The sequence below is a fragment of the Nymphaea colorata genome, chromosome 2 (genome assembly GCF_008831285.2).
Source record: "Nymphaea colorata isolate Beijing-Zhang1983 chromosome 2, ASM883128v2, whole genome shotgun sequence".
Lineage (NCBI taxonomy): Eukaryota > Viridiplantae > Streptophyta > Magnoliopsida > Nymphaeales > Nymphaeaceae > Nymphaea > Nymphaea colorata.
This window is the reverse complement of record NC_045139.1, coordinates 795656-815840: the sequence shown is the minus strand read 5'-3', so window position 1 is coordinate 815840 and position 20185 is coordinate 795656. Positions and strand designations below refer to the sequence as shown.

Genomic DNA, 20185 nt, shown 5'->3' with positions numbered 1-20185 from the left:
CTTTTCCTAACGCATGACATGGATGGATTTGGCTATATATTTGGTGATGCTGTTTTACTGCCATCATGAAGGATAATATCTTGCAAAACGAGTCACCACCCATTGGGCTATGAATGTTGAATTTTCGATGCCTAACAATCTTCTATATGACTACACAGACAAAATAAATGGTTTTCCAAGTCTTTATGAAATGTCAAACTAATTTCAATAACTAGTGTCTTTAAAAGAGAACACAAGTCAAGTACCTCTGACCCATTTTGTCTTTTCATCCATTTTTTGATCACGCTTTTGGTGAATGTGGCTTGTGGTGTGAGGACTTACCAGTGATTGCCTTTTTCACCTTCCCGATGGAGTGCTTCACCTTTGATCCAACACTTGACAAAATGTTATGTTTCTTATGGGCTGGCTTGTGGTCCGTGGCCCCTGAGGGTTCCTCTAAAACTGGTGAAGCAGAACCTGACTCTTGTTTACTTTGTTCCTCATCTGATCCTGCACTTTTCTCTGGATGCACTGAATCCGTTTGAACAATGTCAGTCTTATATTGTAGAGAATAATCTTTGACATCTGCCATGGATTTCATTTTAAGTGAGACTTCTCCAGCAGGAGCTTCAAAACCTGATTCCTCATGTTTATGTTCTTCCTCTTCTCTTTCTTCAGCACTTTTATCTGCACACAAAAGTCCTGTGCAAAGAGTAGGTTTATTGTCGGAAGAGTCATCAACTGCACATTGCTTCCCTTCCATGAAATGTGCTCCCATCTTCATGTTTTCTTCACCTGATGTTTTGCCTAAATCTATTGACTGTGCTTGTTCAGACACATTATCAACAATTTCCAAATCTTTTCTTGTAGCTTTTGTTTCCTGGATAATTGTTCGTCCAATTTCTTCAGGCTTCCTATCTTCTGATGCATCTTCTTTTTCTATTTTTTCAACCACCTCTTGCACAAGACCTTGTTGGTCAACCTCATTTTCTTCTTTTTGTAAAATGATATCCTTGAAGCCGCTATCCGTAACCTGTCTTCCTTCTATGGTCTCAAAGCATGCCTGATCAGCTTGTGTTTGAGGCTTCCCTTCTCTGTTTTCATTAACTTTTTGGGAAGACATTTTTATTTCTCTTGCTGGTTGGTCATCTGACTGTTCATACTGTGTCTCTGCTGCTATTTCAGTCCAACTATTCAGTTCTTGATTTCCATCAACCATTGCAACACATTTTGTCAATACTTCAGGATGCCTGTCAAATTCCTCACCATACTTTTTCTCCTTTTCTGTACTTACCACAGCTTCCTCTTGTAAATCAATCTCATCTTGGACACAGGTCTTCAGGTGTTCACTTTCATAAATTGATCTACAACTTGCTATTTCTGGCTCTGGTAGTGGACTTGGTGGCACTTCATCTTTTGCATGCTTTAGGCTGATTTTGTCTGTTGAAGCATGCATATCTGAAAAAGAAAATAAATTCTCATCTGATCTTTTTTCTTCTTTAGAAATTGTTGAATCCAGAGATTCTCCATAACTTGATTGGAGTATTTCAGCTGGTAAGTTAGCATCCAGAGTTTTAACATCGTTTGCTTCTTCATCTTGACTACTTCTTTGTGACATTACCTGCATTTTTGATGACAGGTTCTTGGATTCACCACCCATTGGATTGTCGTACTCCAAATTGGTTTTATCATTTTCATTCTGCTGCAATTCCGTCACCAAATTGGAAATCTCCAGCACCTTTTCAGTTTCAACCAGCAAGACTTCTTTAGTTGCAAGTTGTGTGGCAGACTTATGCAAGGCTTCATCATTTTGAAAATCTTGAATTTCTATTTTCTTGCTTACTTCAACCCTTTCTCTAGTATGCTCTTCATTTACTGGAAGAGAAACTTCTTGAACTGCCTCCTTGTTTTTTTCTGTGCTGATACCTGACTCGATAGTGGTTTCTGATGGAAATGGTAAATTATCATTTTCATCATCTTTCATGGTCATAAGTTCAACATGATTGTTTACCTTGCTTCTTTCCTGATCCTGTTCTTCAATTCCCAAGCTAGAGCCTGTAGTTTGTTCTTCAGATGAACTGTCAGTCAGCTTATCAATGTTAAGGTCCTTTTCCACATTAATTTCTCCATCTTTCACTTTCATAGTTTCCTTAGTAAATGAAGGACCAATCCCATCTAAACTTTGCTTGTCTATAGCCACCTCTGGCACTGTCATGGGCCTCTGGATTTCTATTATATCTTCTTTCACGACTTGAATGTCTATTTCATCCTCCTCTACTTGAAAATCAGTACATTCATTGTCCTTTGTGATGTCAGACTTGATGTCGGTGTCATCTTTTGCACCAATCAATTCATTGATTTCTTCTTCAGAAACTAGATTAGAGATGCCTGCTGGGCTTTCTTCAAGTTCTATGGGCAACATTTCTTTGATTGAAGCTTGTATCAGTGGCATGACTTTTGTATAGCTTGGATTCTCCTCATTCTGACAACCAAGATCTATGCTCTTTCTTGTACCTGAAGCATTCTGGATTTCCTCTTCTGTTAAATCTGCACCTTCAGAGTTCTTTTGAAGTTTATTTCCTGAATCTTGTACTTTCTCTTCTTCTTCATGTGTCATAGATATCAAAGCTGCCATTTGGTCGTCCTTTGAGATTTTGTGTTCCTTTGCATCTGTAAGGATGTGAATCTGCTCATTGGACACTGGGTTTGGTGCATGCTCATGTTTCTTGCTATCCTCTTTTGACATGACTTCCACAGTTGTCTCCTGTTAATAAGCAGCAAGGATTTGTTTTTGTTACAGTTTATTTCTGCTTCTTAATGTTCAGCTTTTTCAAACAACAGAAAAAAATCTTCATTTTATCCGACCTGAATGATGAACTATGGGTTAACTGTAAGCACATGTGTACAGAAAAGTCATGAGCATGTGCTCTGCAGAAATGAAGTATCCATAATTGGTGGTTTGACATGACTAGAGGTAAACTTGTCTTTGGAGGCTCTTGAACAGATAGATGAAGAAGGTACTACATTGGACGTGTATACCTTTTATAGACTATGGAATGAAAAACTAAGCAAAAGATTTTATTTTATCTTTGTCAGATACATATATTTTTTGTGGTTCCTGCAATGATATGCATGCTTGTTTTTGGCATGTATTTGCTTTGGTAAAAAAAAAAAAAACTGAAGGAACAGCCTTTATTTTTGCCATTTTCGTTGATTTTTTAAACCTGTTAGTTTCCACATGAAGTAGTGATACCAAGCAAGGAATTGTCAGCAAATAATCTAATAAAGGTAATCTCATGTGGATTAAACTAACATTAATATTGAAGATTATAAAAAAAATACCTGAAAGTTGAAACTATTATGCTTTTAATATGCACAAAAGATATTAGGTAAGGTCCTAAGGTAACAAAAGCTATATATGTGCACGAAATGGACAAAAAAATTGTTATTATTTTTTTTCCTCACCTCTTCACTAGCTTTTGTTCCTGTCTCTCTCTTTATTCCATCACTGTATGCTACTTGTCCAATCTGAGCCTGTACAATAAGTATTCCTGTGAATATTTGAATTGTGGAGTATGAAAATCCAACAAATGCAAACATCTAACTTTACTTTGTACTAACCTACACAAATGTATTTAGTTTCTTTCTGGTTAGTGGTTGTTATTGGTTTCTATTTACTACTAGCTTGCCCTTGTATAATTACAAAAAACGTCATGAAAGAGAAAACATGCACTTTGGTAATTGCAGAATCAATAGTCTATTCTTTGTTATTTCTATTTGTTTGTTTTCTTTCTTGTCCTGCAAGCTAAACCAGCCATGGCTGGGCGAGAAAATTTCCAGCCATGCTTTTGATGAACCTTCCACTGTGTCAGGAAAATTATTAGCGTATGTTAGACAGTGTCACTTCAGTATTTTTCTGTTTTTGGTTAACCAGAGATCACAAGCTCATTATTTTGCTGTTTTTGGTTAGTCACAGATTCACAGGCTAGAAGTTATAGGGTCTATTTGTGGATGAAATGAAATCCAGTCATCCTGGGTTTTTGTACCTACTTGACTACTATCCAATTAACAACCAAAACTTTTCATGCCACTTATTTTTAGTATACAACAGAAAAAATTTAAAAGGAGAAAAATAAGAAAAAAAGAGAAAAGGTAAGGGAGAAGAGAGAATGATATCCTCACAATATGGTCTCCAGCATCCATTACAGATTCAGCTTGCTGTTCCCCTTGTAGTTGCAGTTCCACTTTATTTATCTCAGAATCAAGCTGCTCAAGTTCAGCCTGTACGACATGTATTTCTTCTTAGTAATTCCACTGATGTGAAGACTGCCTTTTGTGGAAAAAAGTTAAATCTTTGTTACATGAATGCTTATACATGGAAAGGGAAAAAAAGTTTAGGATCTCTTTTCATCATAATTGTAGGTTCATGTGTTTTTTCTACACAAGAGTTCTTCTGTTGGAAAAGGTTGCCTGCAAGATAGGCCTATGAAATAGTTGATGTCCAGAAATTTGTCAAGTCTTTTAGCATGTATAAGTCCGTGGGCATTATTAACTCCATATGCCCATGAACACTTGCATCTACTGCTTTTACCTCCTTGAAGGCTGTCTCTGGATCAAGACTTGGTTTCAAATTGCCTTCAGCTCTCTCATCTTCTATCTGTTCATTCTGTTTCTCAAGTTCAGCCTGCGTTCCATCAATTTTACTTATCAATATGTGGTCATACAGATACCATTGCTTTTAAGTTGATACATATGAAAAAAACAAGTGTCCAGGAATTAAATGTTGAACTCTTGCTAGCATCACAGTTTCATGATGTATGATTAGCAGCTATTGAGAGCCTTCACTCTTACTTCTATCATTTCTCCAGCTTGTGGTTGTAATTCTTTTACTGTCTGGCTTTCTTCAAGCTCAACCTGTATGGCAGAATAAATGGCCAATGTTCATGCTCACATCTGAGGTGCTGAGGATAGCATAAAATGAATTATTTCTGATAATTTTGACGACCGAGAATAGTCTGAGTATGGCTGGTATGCATTGTCAATTGTCAGTCAACCCTCGTTGTCTCAGTCAGATGATTCATTGATACAGTGTCTGTAATGGGATCTAACCAAGTCTTGGTGTCTCAGTGGGTCAGGCAAAGGTACTACAGGAATAGCTCCTAACATGGATGTGGTTTTGTAGCAAAATCTAGTCAAGTTAAGAGGTACTGACAAGCAAAGGTGCTACCATTACATCATTATTGCGTGGCTAGGTCACAGAGTACCAATTGAGCCTGTGGTTCGTTGTGATTGTCCACTCTTTATATTGAATTGGCAGGAATATCATTTTCCTAGGTCAAACAAAGGGTCAATTTTTATATCATAGTCCACTTGGTCCAGTATGACTTTATATCAATTAGTATAGATTCAACTCACTTTTTTTTTGTTTTAAGGCTTTAAAACCCAAATTTGTTCAACAACTAACCAAGTTACAAACTATATTACATAAGTGGATCTGGTAGACCATTTTCTGAAAGAAACTGTGTGGGAGCTGCAAGGGTGTGAGTGTGAGTGAGTGTGGAAGAGAGAGAGAGTCTGTGTGTGTGTATATATACACATATAATAGACACACTTACATAAGAAGCTTATGTGTGCAAAACTACAAATTAAAAAAAATGTGTTCCTTTGAATTAGAGCATAAATTATGTAACCATCAATACTAATAGCTGCATCCAAAGTGCACCCAGGACAACTCAGTCTTTGAATGATTCATGCATGTAATTTTTTATTAACTGACACTTACCTGGTTTGGCACAGGATCTTGAAAACTTGCTTCAGGTGATTCACCTTTTGGTTTTTCAGACACCAAGATTGACATAGTGTCTATTTTCTCATGGGATAGACTTATTTCAAATTGAACCTGCTTGACAAATACAAATAGGCAAAATAAGTCAGCGACTCAGCAGTCTTTAAAAGATGAAAGAGACACTAATAATTTTTTGTGAGTGACAAGAAAAGATCATATCTGATTTCACAATAGTGTTTGCTGAAGCACCCAATCTGCTTTACCAGTGGTTGGCTAGATATGCAGTGCCTCTAATATGCTCAATTACTTGTTGGCTAGACATGCATGCACTACTGAGATATTCACAATGGATTACCACATGATATTTTTCTCATGATCCTTTTAATTGTATTATGCTGCTATATCTAGAACCACTGTAAAAATGATGCATTTGCTGATGCTCAATGCAAGGGAAAGAAGCAGAAAATAAAAGAGAAAAAAATTCTAAGCAAATTTTGGTTTGAGCCTTAATTCAAGTGTCTTTATTTCCTTCTATTTATTACATGGAAAACCAGGTACTCTAGTCGAGAGATTTCATCTCTCAGTCTGCAGCATAAAACTCTGAGGCTAGTTACCCCAGGGCCTATGCATGCTTCAATTCACATAGGGGACTGACACCCATGGAATTCAAGTTTCAGTGCATAACTTCCCATCAAACAATTGAGGCCTAGTCCACTACACAAACCCCTTGGAGACTAGGGTTGGGTCAAGTTTGAAATTCAGTAATAAAATGCATAGTCTACAAGCCAGGGAATGAGGTGACAGTTAGAATAAGATTGTTCATATGCTGCTTGGGTTTGTGTTCTCTCCCAATCTTGTGTTGAACCATCAAACAGTTTTATTTTCGTGGCTTTACTCAACAAGCTGCTTGGATTTGTTTCTCTCTCAGTCTTGCATTGAATCGGCAAAGAACAGGTTATTTTCTTGGCTTTGATGAGTAAAAGTTTAGGTTATGACTAACCTGATCCTGACAGATCTCAAAATCAATTGTTATCTGTGAACCCTACTTTTCTGGGTTAAGTACAAGTTTGTTCAACAAAGCTAAGTCAACTATCCCACCTGAGTTTCAGCAATTTTGTCTTTTCGCAACTGCTTATCTTGTTTATTAACTGTTATGTACCTGCTCTAGTGCAATCCCTTCAGACTCTTCTCTTTTACTTGTATCATGCTGAGTGCTTCTCTCTTCCATGCTCTTGGAGGTGAGTTCTTCTATGAGGGCATTTTCATTAGGGGTTTCACTATCACCAATTGTTGGAAAACCTTGCTCCATTGAGTCTGCATTGAGTACCTTTTGTTGTACTTGAGTTGTACTTTTGTCTACTTTTAAGCCTGCATCCAAAGAAGGTTGAGTTGTGAACATATTATTTTCTGCTTCTTTTTGAGCTTTCTTCTGTGTGATTCTGGAACTTTTGGTTGTGTCAGAAGTTCCATCTTCTTTATCTAGTTCTAGGGATCTTGATTCCTGAACCTTCTCGTCCTGCACTAATATGGGTACAAGAAGCAGCTGATCTTCCAACTTGAATCCTGAGGCCCTTAATGACACTGTTGTTTCTTGTTGCGATGGTTCTGAATTTGCCTCATCCTTAAAGCTATCATGACTCTCTCTATTCACTTTCAAGGTTTCCTGATTTGGATCTCCATGCTCTGTTTGATATGTTGCTTCAATTTTCTTGTCTTCTGAGGAGATTTCCACTCCTGAATCTTGTACTAGAATGTCTTCATCTATGCCATTTACTGTCTTATTTGTTCTGCTACTGCTGGATTCAAGGATCTCACTGTTTTGTTCGTCGTGGACTAAGATAGTCTTGTCAAGCTTCTCATCTTCTGTTTTGTCAAGAGATGCTGTTTCAAATTTTGCCTGGTTGACAGACACATCTGGTGAACGAACAGTTGTAGAGATCTTGTCATGAGTTGGTGAAAGAGGTTCCTCAATTTTCTTCTCTTCTTCCAAGAGAACTACAGATGAATCCTGTTCTGCCACTTCACCTGACCTGTGATTAGTACCCGTTGTCTTGATCTCTTTGGTTTCACTTGCTTCAAGGATTTCATCTTTTAGTTGTTCAGATACCAAGAATGAGAAACTATTTTTTTTCTCATCTTCTATTTTGTCAGAGGATAAACTTCCAAGTTCAACCTGTTTGAGAAGTGCGTCAAATGAATCAGCATTCATTAGATAAAGTGAGATAAATATTTTGAATTTTTTTGTTGCAAAGAAAAAATTCATGATGAAAACCTTGATCATAGTATTTTGCTCAAGCTTGTAATACAATTATGCAACCTACCAGTTCGTGACTGGCCATGGGTGTACTATCAATTAGGGTGTTGGTTGACCACTTTGTCTGTAACACCCGGAAAAATTAGTCCGTATCTAAGGTTGTGAGTAATCTTGAGGGACTTATAAGGGAGCTGACCAAATGGTTAAATTGTCCAGGTTCTTAGCTTTTTTGGGGTTGAAATTAAAGCTGCTAGGGAAGTTGGTTTGGGGGGGGGGGGGGGGGGGAGGTCGTTAAATAGTCCACATTCCTATCTTTTCTTGGTTCTATAATATGTTTATTGTAAAAAACAAAGTTGAATTTATTAATTCAGTAGCTGATTCAAGTTTGAGATTTTGTAGAATAATATATATCAATAGGCCATGAAATCAAGGGCCATTCAACGTTTAAAACCTGTTCACACCCTCCCTAGTTTTGGGACCTTGAGAAGCGACAAGATAATCTTGAATTAGATAATTAAAGGGATGAGCCACCTAGTCCAATGTGAATTCTCCTAAGCCTCAATATTAGCTGATAATGCTGGTGCAACCCACCTTTCCTTGGGTTAGGTAAAGGTCACTTACATGATGAACTCTGAACTCTCTCTGTTTCAGAGATGAGGTTGAACATGTCTATCAAATGGCTTACATTGCCTATGCTGTATTATTAGATGTTGCATACCTGGTCTGCTGCTGGTCCTTTTAACTCTTCTTTTTCACCATTCTCATTCTGTGCCTCTTGAACATTCTCTGGAGTGAATCTCTCTCTCAGGATTTCCATGTCATGATTTTCATTGTTCTTGTTTGTTAAATGACTCGGTCCCAATGGATCTGCCTCGAGTACTTCTCCTTGAGTTTCTCTTTCACTTTCTTCTGTTTTTATGCTTGCATCTGTAGACGCCTGCATTGACGACAGATTGCTTTCTCCTCCTGGTTGGTCCTCTATATCTGTGTTTCTGGAAATCTCTATTATTTTAGAAGTTTCTTCTTCAGATTCTAGTTCTAGTGATTTTACGTGCTTCTCATGATCCATTTCAGTTTTCTCACCATGTATGTTTCCCTCTTCAATTGTTATCTTGAAGCATGGCTGGAGCTCATCACGTTTTTGATTATCATGTTCTAGATCACTGTGAACCTTCATGTTAAGTGCTGAGCACTCTTCCTCTTGTTCTTCCATTTGTAGGCTGTCTTGAATTGGAGGCAACCTAAGCTCCTTGTTGGGAGCCTCTTGCAACAGATCTGGGTGTTCTTGTAAGATTTCGCTAACCATTTCTATTGTTTCTTTAGTTAAATCCTTTTCATTTTCAATTTCCAATTGACTAGTTTCTTCAACCGAAGGCTTCTTTTCTGGAGTTTCTTCTTGAAGTTTCAAATTGGAAGGCTTACTTGGGTTGTCCTTGCAATCCTGTATGATATCTTCAGTTGAACCCATAGTGGCAGAAAAACTGCAAAGATCTGCAGTCTCCTTCTTCACAAGATTTTGAGTTCTTTCTTCTTTTAGTGCTTTAACAACTGCATGTTCTCGCTTTTCACCTTCCAGACATCGTGTGTCTTCAGCTGCGGTTGGCTCCTTTAGAGTCACCTTTTGTATCTCTGAATGTGGGTGGTCCTTATTTTCCATTTCTTTTTGCACGCTCTCTTGAATCAAATCTTGGATCACCTCAAGATCATTGCTGCTTTTCCTGCTTTGACTTGCATACTCGTGCCAATTGTCTCCCAGTGGTTGAATATTGTGAACTGCTTCTGTTGGAATCTCCATTTGATGTTCTATAGGAGAAGAATCTGTTGGGCTATTCACATGCTCCTGTGAGATAACTCTAAGCGCTTCATGGTTGGTGGACAAGATATCCATGCCATCCTTGATAAAAACCTTGGTCCTTTCTTCCTGTACTTCAAATGAATCGTCTTGCATCCTGGCTTCCACTTGAAGAATGTCTATAAGTGAAGCAGCCTGCTCTAAAGTTCCTTCTTGAAGCTTCAGTCCACAGGCTTCTACTAGTTTGCCCACATGTCCCCGTGATGTCTCTTCATTTGAATCTTGGATTCTATTTGTGCTTACCTTCTCATCTTGTGTATCAGTACTTTCTCTATGTGCCAGTCCTACAATTGAGTCCTGTTTCTTTTCTACCTCAACTTTTGACTTGTCCTCAAAAATAGTTGCCTCTTTTGGAGTCTCCTTTTCATGCTCCTTGATCGAGCAGTCTTCTAGCTTCATATCCTCTTGTAATACCTCTCCAATTGAATCATGTGTACTGGATGGAATATCCTCAATATCCTTTGAATGATGTTTGCTATCCTTTGTTTGTAATATTTTTTTAGTTGAATCTTCTTGCTTGTCAACTTCCACTTGTGGAATATCTTGAACAACTGAATTGGTGTCTTCTGGAATCTTCACAATCTCCAAATTGGAGTGTTCTACCAGTTTCTCCATAGTAGGACAATGGATATGACTGTCTGTACCTTCAATTTTTACATGGTCTGTGCAAGCTTCAGTCTGCATCATTTTTAGAAGAGAATTGTCTTCTTCCTTGGATTCCACAAGTGGGATATCTTGAATTGAAGACATTTGTTCTGGATTCTTGCCTTCTAGCTTCTCCATAGTTTCTTGTGAGAATTGTATACTTGAACCTGTGCTTTCCATCTTGATAAGTTTCTCACTGATTTTGTTCTGTAGTATGTGAGCAATTGACTCTTTCTCTATAGATAGTTGTTCAAGGTTCTTGTTGGCATTTTCCTCATCTTCTGACAATTCACTTTTCCTTTTTTCAACTATAGCTACCATGTCCTCCTCTTTTATGGACGAATTAGCTTCACACTCTCCTGTCGCTGGAACAAATGATAAACCTGTTCCTTGTTCATACTGGTAAGTGTCATCTTCTATGTTCTCTTTTTTGCTTGTATGTTCTTGAGCATGCTCTTCAGAGATTGTAGTTCTGTCTTCCTCAACCTTCTCTTCATTTGCTGTTTGCAAGTGTCCTTCAACTGGTTCCAGTGTAATGGTCGAGGACTCAAAATTTTGCTCTTCCATTCTTTCATCAGGTGAAGTATGGATTTCGGTGGCCTTGGTGTTTGTCACCTGTTGCTTATCTTCAGAAACTGACTCATTAGCACCCTGAAGTTCACAGGCTTCTGCTATATCAACACATGATAGTGTTTGACCCCCCATAACAGATGTGTCCGAGATGTTCCCGTTCACTTCTTTTTCTTGTCCTGTAGAATCATAAAGTTTTTCCTCATTCGTACTTGGGGTAATTTTCGGGGATTCCCTATCTAGATATATGGAAGATTTATCAACATTCACACGGTCACCTACAACCGCTTCATCTTTTGAATCTTGAGAAATTTGTGCAAAATAAGTGCTTCTGTCATTCAAGAATCTGGCTTCCTCTGTGTTATCACCGTCTATGCTGCTGGCTTTTACAGGCGATTCTAGTCTTTCCTTACTGATAGGAGATGCAGTAAATTTCTGTTTCATGCTTCCTTCGCACGTGCTTCCTATTTCATGATTCCATTGTTCAATGTCTAATTTAAGAGTCTCCTCTTGTTTGAGACCTTCCACTCCTTCATTTCTTGTGTTGCTTTCTATTGTTTCCATAGCATCAAGTGAAGTTTCATTGACAATTTCAGTTGTCTCATTGTGAGCATTGCACATTACACATGAACTCTGATCTAAGCTTGCTGGTTCGGGAACTGTATCTGGTCTTTCAGCTTCTTCAACATAATATTGAGTTGCAATCTGTAATGTCTCCTGGTGAGTGGGTACTTGTGTATAGTTTGTCTCACAGTTGTTCCCTGTATACACTGTTTTATTCCTTCCATCGAGTTCCTCATCAACTCTTTTGTCTTCATGACAACTGCTGTATGCTTCTGTCCTTTTAACCAAAACTGCAAGTTCTTCTGCACAAGTGCCAGTAATAATGTAGTCGACTTGTTGCTCATCAAAGTTTGATTTATGCACATTTTCAGAATCTTCTCGTTGCTGTTGATCTGCTAGTTGTGCAGCACACAAGGCTGAAGAGTCAGTTTCTGATGGCACTTCATCTTCCAGAGTATCTTTTCCTCTCTGTGTATCCATGCTTCTTTGAATGTTTGAAGTTTTGATGTCTGTCATCTTTGCACAACTTTCAGATGTCTCTTCTTTAGACACTGTCTCAGAGTCATCCTTAGGTTTTCCATTGTGTTCACCGATAAGATGCATGTCTTCCTCAGTTTGTGCCTGAAAAACAGGTTGACCATGACAAGTGACGTCCTTGTTGTCTGATTTCTTTGGACTTTCACACTGAATAGTATCACTTATTGAGCTAATTTCACAGGCTTCTATCCCATTTGGAAACTTCTTTTCTATTGGCAGCGGTTCAGAGGAAACCAAACCTTGTCCACTGCCATCGTCCACAACCTTCAAGTTCTGTTCACTTTTCACATGTACAACAGGTTCAAAATGTACAGTCTCATCTAGGATATCTAGTTCATTCAGATTCTTGCACTTTACAGTATCATTTTCAGAAGCAATAGTCCAGTTCTCATTGCAACTTTTATGATCCTGTCCTTCAGGCCCCAACTCTATGGCACCCTTTACAATTTCTTTGACAATGTTCAAATCTTCCTGACTCTGAAATTCTGGAATTGATTTATCAAGAAGGACCTCATTGATAATCTCTTCTTTATTCAGGTTGTCACTATGCTTACTTTCATTTGTAGCACTTTCATTGTTCTTGATGACAGTTTCAAGGTAGTCTCTATGACTACTCTCATCTGGAATATGTTTTTGTTCCAGGCTTTCATGTATTCTACCATACTTCAGATAACCAGCTTCAGTGTCTTGCTCCTCTGGAACCACATCGAGTGTTTCTTCCTTTGTCATCTTATATTCACTTTCTACTTCTGGGGTGCTCATTTCATCAGCCTGTTTTATGTGCTCTTCATGATTTTTATGATCAGTTTCACCCTCTTCTCCTGCGACCTCATCTGCAGCAGCTTCATCATGATCAGCATTTTCAAGTTCCCTTTTGTCAGACATGAAGTTAGACCTTCTTTCATGCATCTGGCAGCTTGTTTCATCTTTTTGCAAGTTGTTGTCCACTGAGGCAAGGGAGACAGGGTAACCATCACTATTTGGCCCTTTTAGTGATTTTTCTGTTAAGGAGTCCTGATGAGCAGTGATGTTTTCATCTTCATTTTGCAGGGATTTCTCCTTGCAGTTGTATCCTTTGTCTGTTGTAGCTTGAGTCTGTTCCTCAGTTGCAGCTTTAGGGACATTATGAATCTTGATTTCTATTTTGCCTTGTTGTGATGATGCTTCTTTTGTTGATGGAGTTATGTATGATGCATATTGGTTACTGTCTTGCTCCTTGTTTGACTCTATGACTGCATCTTTCATGCTTCCACTGGCTGTTTCTGGAGCCTTCTCTTCAGAAACTAGAATAACTGTTTCATCAAATTCTTCCTGTTTTACCTTGTCTACCTTCTTTCCTATTGAATCCTGAAGGTTTGATGAAGTGATGGTGCTTTCATCATCTTCCTTATGATCAGAAGTTACGTACTGGCTCAATGGTTCTGTCTCCAAAGGTTGATGATTCTTTTCCAGACATGTATCAGGTAAGCTTGTCCTTTCAAGAGCCAGTTCAGCATCCAAATTCTGGGATCTTTCTACTAATTCATCATTTTTTTCATCATGTTGTATCAAATTTCCATCCATTTCCTCTTGAGCTGGTAAGCTGACAAGTGAGCTTTCATTGGCATCCTGAAACTCTAGTTCATATGGAACTTCTTGGGAATTGGTTCCATCTTTCTTCAAGCTCACTTCATCAATAGCTTGTCCTGAAGCATCTTGTTCAGGGTCATATTCTCTTAGTGCTGAATTGGTTGTTTCAACATGTTCTTCAGCAAATGTTGTTTCTTTCTGCTCAGCACAACCTTCTATTGTCTCTTGTACTGTTTCAGTGTCCAGGTTATTGGCAGTTCTTTCATTGACTATTTCTAGATAATTTTTCTCAGACACGAAGTTGGAGATTTCTTCATGCACCTCAGAACTTGCTTCATGCAAGTTGGTGCAAATAGGGGCCGGGGAGTTGGGGCTACCATCAATCCTTTCAACTTCATAAAAACTTTCTATCGAAGACTGGAAAACAGTGACATTTTCATCTTCATTTTGCAGGAATGTCTCCTTATGTATGTACCCAACATCTGTTATAGTTTGATTCTGCTTCTCAGTTGCTTCTTGTGAAGGGCCATCATCAAGCTTTTTGTTTTTTACTTCTTGCTGTGATGTTGTCCCTTCTTTTGATGGAGTTGCATACAATACTTCTTGGTTATCCCCTTGTCCTTCATTTTCCTCTACAACCTCTTCTTTCATGCCTGCACTGGTTGGGTTGGGAATCTTTTCCAGAGCCTTCTCACTAGAAACTAGAACAAAATGTTCATCAACTTCTTCCATTTTTTCTTTGTCTACCATCTCTCCAGTTGAAGCGTCACTGGTTGAGGAAGTGATGCTGATTTCCTCATTGACATCATCATCCACATTCATGTTGCTGCTTAATGCTTCTGTTTCTGAAAACTGGATATTTTTTTGCAGTTTTTCATGAGACAAGCTTATCAATTCAAGAGCTTGTTCAGCATTCAAATCTTTGACTCCTTTTAGTAGTTCGCCATCTTTTTCATTGTCAGCTGTTATATTTTCAACTGCTTCCTCTTTAGTAGGTAAGATACCTTCGTCAGAGCTTTCTGCTGTGGCTTGAGGCACTGATTGAGCTGGAACAAATTTGCAAGCTGTTCCATCTTTCTGCATTTTTTGTTCACAAATAGCCTGTTGTGAGGTACCATCATCAGTGAGGACCTTTTTCTCATTCATGTCATCTGCTCCATGTTTGTAATCCTTCAGTTCTGAGCAGATGGTCTTCTCAGTTTCTTCGACAAAAATTGTCTGTTTTTGCTCTGGATTGTCTCTTATTGTGTCTGAAGCACATTTAACACATAAATCATTGTTTTCTCTTTCTTTTTCTATGTCTGGGATGAGAATCTCTGTAACTTCTTCCAGGTCATCATTGTGAACCCTGTTCATACTCTTTGTAATATCTTGATTTTGAGACATCAATTCTTCATGTGAAAACTTTGATGCATCTATGTTTCCTTTCCCTATTACTCCAATTATTTTCATGTTGCTCCCTTCTGTTGATAAAGAGTCAATGGTTTCACTGGTCATTTCCTCTTTGATGAATTGTGCCACTTCCTCATTGAGTCTTTTGTCTACACCATCCATTTCGATATCCTCCTCTACGTACTCAGTTTCTGAGGCTTTCTCCTTGCCTCCACCTCGTATGCTTGTCTTTTGTAGGTCTACATCAGCTGATGGCTGTTGTAGGTACAAATCATCAGTTTCCTTATCTAACTTTTGAAGTACCTCTTTCAATTGTTTTTCTGCACTATCACATATTTCTGCGCCAGTCTCCTGAATTTGGCCTTCCTTTATTGGGAGCTCCTTTGTTGAACTTATCATGGAAGGTAAGTGAGCTTCACGTAATTCCTCACTTTTAATTTTTTTTTCGTTCACTCCTTTATCAGAGGGGAAACGGCTTTTTCCATCTGTCACATTTTCAAGGCTGTTTATGTCTTTGCAGCCTGAAGATTCAGATGACAAATAGTGGGATTCTTCAGAGTACTCACCTTCTTTGGCATTCAGTGAGCTCCTCTCTTCTTTTTTCTCTGCATAGAATGGAGTCTTCAGCTTCTCATTCATTGTCTCTTTGGTCAATTGAATTTCTTTAGTAATGGTATTGCCTTGATTAATAGGTTCAGCATTCCCCTCTTCAGACAGAGATTCACAAATTTTCTTATATTCTGTCCCTATCAATTTCTTTTCATTTAATCCATCTTCTATTGTTTCAACAATTTGTGCTTCTTCAAGCTCCTTTGTAGCATTCCATATCCATTCATCTGCTACACTTCTGATGTCTTCATGGGGATGTCTGTTAAGCATCTGGATAGATTCTTTGTTGGCCTCATCTAGTTCACACTTTTCTTGTGTCACCAACATCAGGTTCTTTGAGAAGGTTGAATCCCCACTATCCATGTTCTCTCTGTTATCATCATTTTCTGGTGTAGGATTCTCATATATGGAGCTAATTTCTTTGCAAAAATGTTGTTCTTCAACTGGTATAGCCCCTATTATGTTCCCTGGAGGAGACAAACCCACATCCTCAGGTTTCTCATCTTCTGAACTTTTCTGTCTAATTTCATGGATTGCTTCTACTAATTCAAAAAAATTAGATTCTTCACCTTTTATCAAGCTATGTGGTAAATTTGTTGGAATTGTGGAATTCTGTTGGAAGGGTATTGAGCTGATATTTTCCTGTTCTGCTTCTTTCTGGTCTTCATTCCTTCTGATCTCACTCTCACTTTGCTTGCTATATGTTGGCTTGGAGCATTTCATAAGGTTGTCACCTTCTGCTGTCACAAACAAGCCTGTCACTGCTGACTTCTCTTTGATGAGTATGCTGCTGACATTTCCGTGCTGCGCCTGTGCCTTTTGTGGAAATTCATCTGCTAAGATTTCAGAAGTCTCTGCTGCACATTCTTTTCGATCCTTCTGTATTTGGATCTGCATCCTTGGGGTCCGCCTGGTAGCTAATGTGGATGCATACGTTTCATGTTCATTATTTTCTTCCAAGTTTAGATCCAGAGTTTCTGCTGGACCATATTCATCAGAACTGATGACAGAAACCACCTTTGCTTCAGAAGGTGTTCCACAAAATTCTTCACCTTCAATTTTTTTTTTCTCAACCTCAGTTTGTACTTCTGTACTCATTACAGCTTGTGCTTCCATGAATTTTTCACTAGTCTCAACTTTTACATTTTCCAAGCTAGAGTTTCTTTCGGTATCTTTAGCAACATTAACCAAGTCAAAAGAATCATTTACATCAGGTTGAGGACTCTGAATTTTTTCGTCTGGATTTTGTTTTGTTATTGATGATGTCAACTCTAGGAGTGTTTCATGGAACTTGTCAACAGCCGACTCTTCACAAATCAAAACCTTTCTGTTTTCCTGAATAAAAAAAGTACAACTAAATATCTGTTTTCTTAACATTGGAAACATGGAAATCTTGCAGAAGCAGTAATATTGGTGGCTCTCGCAGTACAAAAGAAATACATGCACATAAAGTATAATAACTATCAATTATTAACAGCGGCATCCAAAAAGCACCTAGCGCACACTGACACCTGATGTGCACTTGACTTGGGTGTGGCAGCCTAAAGCATCCATGTGACATAAACTCAGTGGCTGCTCTGTAAACTAATACTAGTCCCCACTTAATTTCACTCTCATCTTTCATAGATATAATCTGGCCAAAATACAAAATGTTATTAAGTGGAAAACAAAACCAAATCATAACATATTTATGCACGTGAAATAATCACGTCAGTGAAAAAGCATCAATGAGAAAGCATTTGTGCAAAAAGACCAGTGGGAGAATAGGGATGTAGCATCAGATTGCAGTCATTACCATGTCTGATATAATCAGATCAATTTAATTGGATTTGAATTAGATACAATAAACTGAAGTAGAACCCATATCCAGATCTAACTTAAAACCCGATATTTACATGTATCCAGATTGAGATCTAAACAGATCCGGTGTGGGTTCATACTCAGATGAGCATGGAGAAACTGATACTATAACTAAAACCAATTTCCTTTACTTTCTGATTCTTGCTAGGCAAATCCAGACTAGCTAAATATCTGTCCTGAATGACACTGAAACAACTGACACTACAATTGAAGAAAAAGATGGGTTGTCCATTAACTTTTGTGGTGATTTGGAGTTTTCATGACATTCATCAAGATTTAGTTAAATCAAAAGGTTGCTTGTAAGCTTTAAAGTCCTACTTCTCACAGTTTAGAAGTACCTAATATTTATGAGTACATTAACCACAGGTTGAAGTTCATCATCTATGACAATATAATATTCCTCTTATTTTCCTTTACTACCCATTGGTTTAACCAGAAATCCAGATAGTGGTAGTCCTTTTCATCTTCAGATACTTGACAGCAAGACAGAAGAAAGGAGTATAAGTTCTACCGTATAACTGGTAGAGCTCATCCTGCTTTCTGTGCTGTCAATCTTTCCAACATATCATAAAAAATCCGATTGGTTGATGTCTCAAGACACCTGATTAAATGCTGTAGTTTACATTGAGCTGGAAGTAGTTAGACAGATCGAATTTGGAAAATTGAAAGGAGAATTTTCTTTCCATTATGGAGTTTCAAGATTTCATAATGTTAATCATGATCCTGCACCTGAAGAATCTCTAAACATTGATGCTTGTTCTTTATAGAGTAAAAAAGGTAGCACATGTAAAAGGAGTGCTTTCATTTGCCCGGATCATGATACAAAGTTAAAAAGTTGATATTTGTTGATCATTTTTTGCACAAAAAATTCACAGGAAAATAAGACAACCCAGAATTTGTCCTTCATATAATCAGGAGGCTTTATGATGATTGCCAGATGAAATAGCATGCTGCTAAAAAAAAAAAAAAAAAAACACTTCTTGTCTCTTGTAACATTCAATGGAGTAAAATGAAGGACAAACGGAAATTCGTGCAGTATTATTAGCTTAACCTACTTTAACTTGAAAAATGAAATATGTTTTGGGATCCAAAATGACCGTAAAGAAGAAAATGGTGCATCTATAAGACTATAATCTGCTCCTCTTCAAATAAGTTAACATGCAGATATATCATACTTTACAGTTTACAGACAGAAAGTCCATAAACATGGAAGACGATCATAACGTCGTGGAAAAACAAATTGATTCATATCTGGAAGCAGAATACATTGCGATTTTACTTACTTTTTGATGTCCAATTCCCGAGACTGTTGTTTCAGCTTCCATGCTCTGTCCAGCAGTTTTTGATGCAGTATGCAGAAATTGAGTTGCTGAGAGATCTCAGAAGGGGAAAATCTTAAGTTGCAGATTGTCGTTCAGGCTGCACATTACACCATCTCAAGAGATGGAAACTCATATAAAACAATATTGGATTATGGTTGGATAGCTGATAGAACAATATCATAAAGATGAGATGGTACTACGGTTTTCATGTAAAAAGGCTACTTTTCTTTTCATCTCACTATATGTTCTGCGTTGTGTATGATTGCTGATTCTCTTGTTATTCAATGCCCATTTGTTCTTTGCTAAATACCAACTTGACCAACCTGGATTCGAATATTTCTTCCAAACCATCAGAAATGACTAAACTGTCCCTTAGATGCATGTTGTACATAGTTGAAGTCCATGAAACGTTTCATCAGGTTTAATGCATCTGTTAAAGCTGAAGCAGGACCTGTGCTGAGTCAGTCAGGATCGTGTTTGTCCATCTGTTCTGCAAATTGCATACTTGGCAGACTATAGGTAGATTTCAGCAAGTTTTTCTAGTTAGAATATCATGATATGTTTCTCAAACATACAGTAATAACGTGTGCCACTGATTCCAAGTCCAAAGCAGTCCCATATATCCTAATCTAAATTTTGTTAATGTCTTCATGCATTAGTTTTATGCATTCCACTTTCTTGTGATCATAAATTGTCAGGAAATGCAACTTAGTTTTTCACTGTGGTTCATGGAGCAAGCTGATCCAGTGAAAAGCAAGAGACAAGATGCGACACAGTTAATAACCCATGGTTTTTATGGTATTTTCCTGTGGACAGTTTATATAGAACAGTGTCTATCGTAATGATGCAATCACTGAAAAATTAAATTGTCTGACAAAGACAAGTTTGGCATCACCTGGAACATGGTTATTTGACTACAGTGATTCCCACTAAGCATGTCACGTCAGAGTCTCTCTCCTCTTTCACACACACACACACATAAAATAGGGCCGTTACTGTTCTGGTAGGATGTGGGTTTGTTTCAAGGTTGGTTGTGGTCGATGCCAACCTTTCCCTTATTTAGAATTGGAGCTCCAGACTAGCGTTAATAGTAAGGAGCTACGTTTCCATGCTTCTTGTTTTCATTAGTTTTTTTAGTAGCTACTCCTTACATCGCACTCTGCACATGACTTGGTTGCAATGATTCTGTCAAGTTTATTGATTAGGACTTAGGGCACCAGTTTCACCTAATATATATATATATATAT

The 20185-nt window shown here is 37.9% G+C and overlaps 1 protein-coding gene across 2 annotated transcripts; it reads right to left on the bottom strand.

Moving 5' to 3' along the window:
• Nucleotides 1–161: 161 nt before the first annotated feature.
• LOC116247217 (uncharacterized) lies at nt 162–19204 on the bottom strand. 2 transcript variants are annotated; one of them, XM_031619243.2, is made up of 9 exons: nt 18900–19203; nt 8737–17091; nt 6924–7937; nt 5762–5878; nt 4831–4893; nt 4571–4663; nt 4162–4260; nt 3445–3513; nt 162–2743 (listed from the first exon to the last, which is right to left on the bottom strand). In XM_031619243.2, exons 1-9 carry the CDS (start codon nt 18939–18941, stop codon nt 281–283), a joined length of 12315 nt encoding a protein of 4104 aa, XP_031475103.1. In that variant the 5' UTR covers nt 18942–19203; the 3' UTR covers nt 162–280. The 2 variants fall into 2 exon arrangements, with proteins under 2 accessions (XP_031475103.1, XP_031475104.1); XM_031619244.2 differs by lacking the exons at nt 4571–4663; nt 4831–4893 and having other exon boundaries at nt 18900–19204.
• Between the last annotated feature and the right edge of the window lie 981 nt (nt 19205–20185).

What these genes read in the sequence shown, in the direction of transcription:
- LOC116247217 (XM_031619243.2), bottom strand. Translation starts at nt 18,941, where the DNA reads ATGGAAGCTGAAACAACAGTCTCGGGAATTGGACATCAAAAA. An exon ending in AAGATCCTGTGCCAAACCAG is followed by an intron (nt 4,894 to 5,761) that starts GTAAGTGTCAGT and finishes TCTGCCATACAG; the next exon opens with GTTGAGCTTGAAGAAAGCCA. An exon ending in CAGAGACAGCCTTCAAGGAG is followed by an intron (nt 4,261 to 4,570) that starts GTAAAAGCAGTA and finishes CATGTCGTACAG; the next exon opens with GCTGAACTTGAGCAGCTTGA.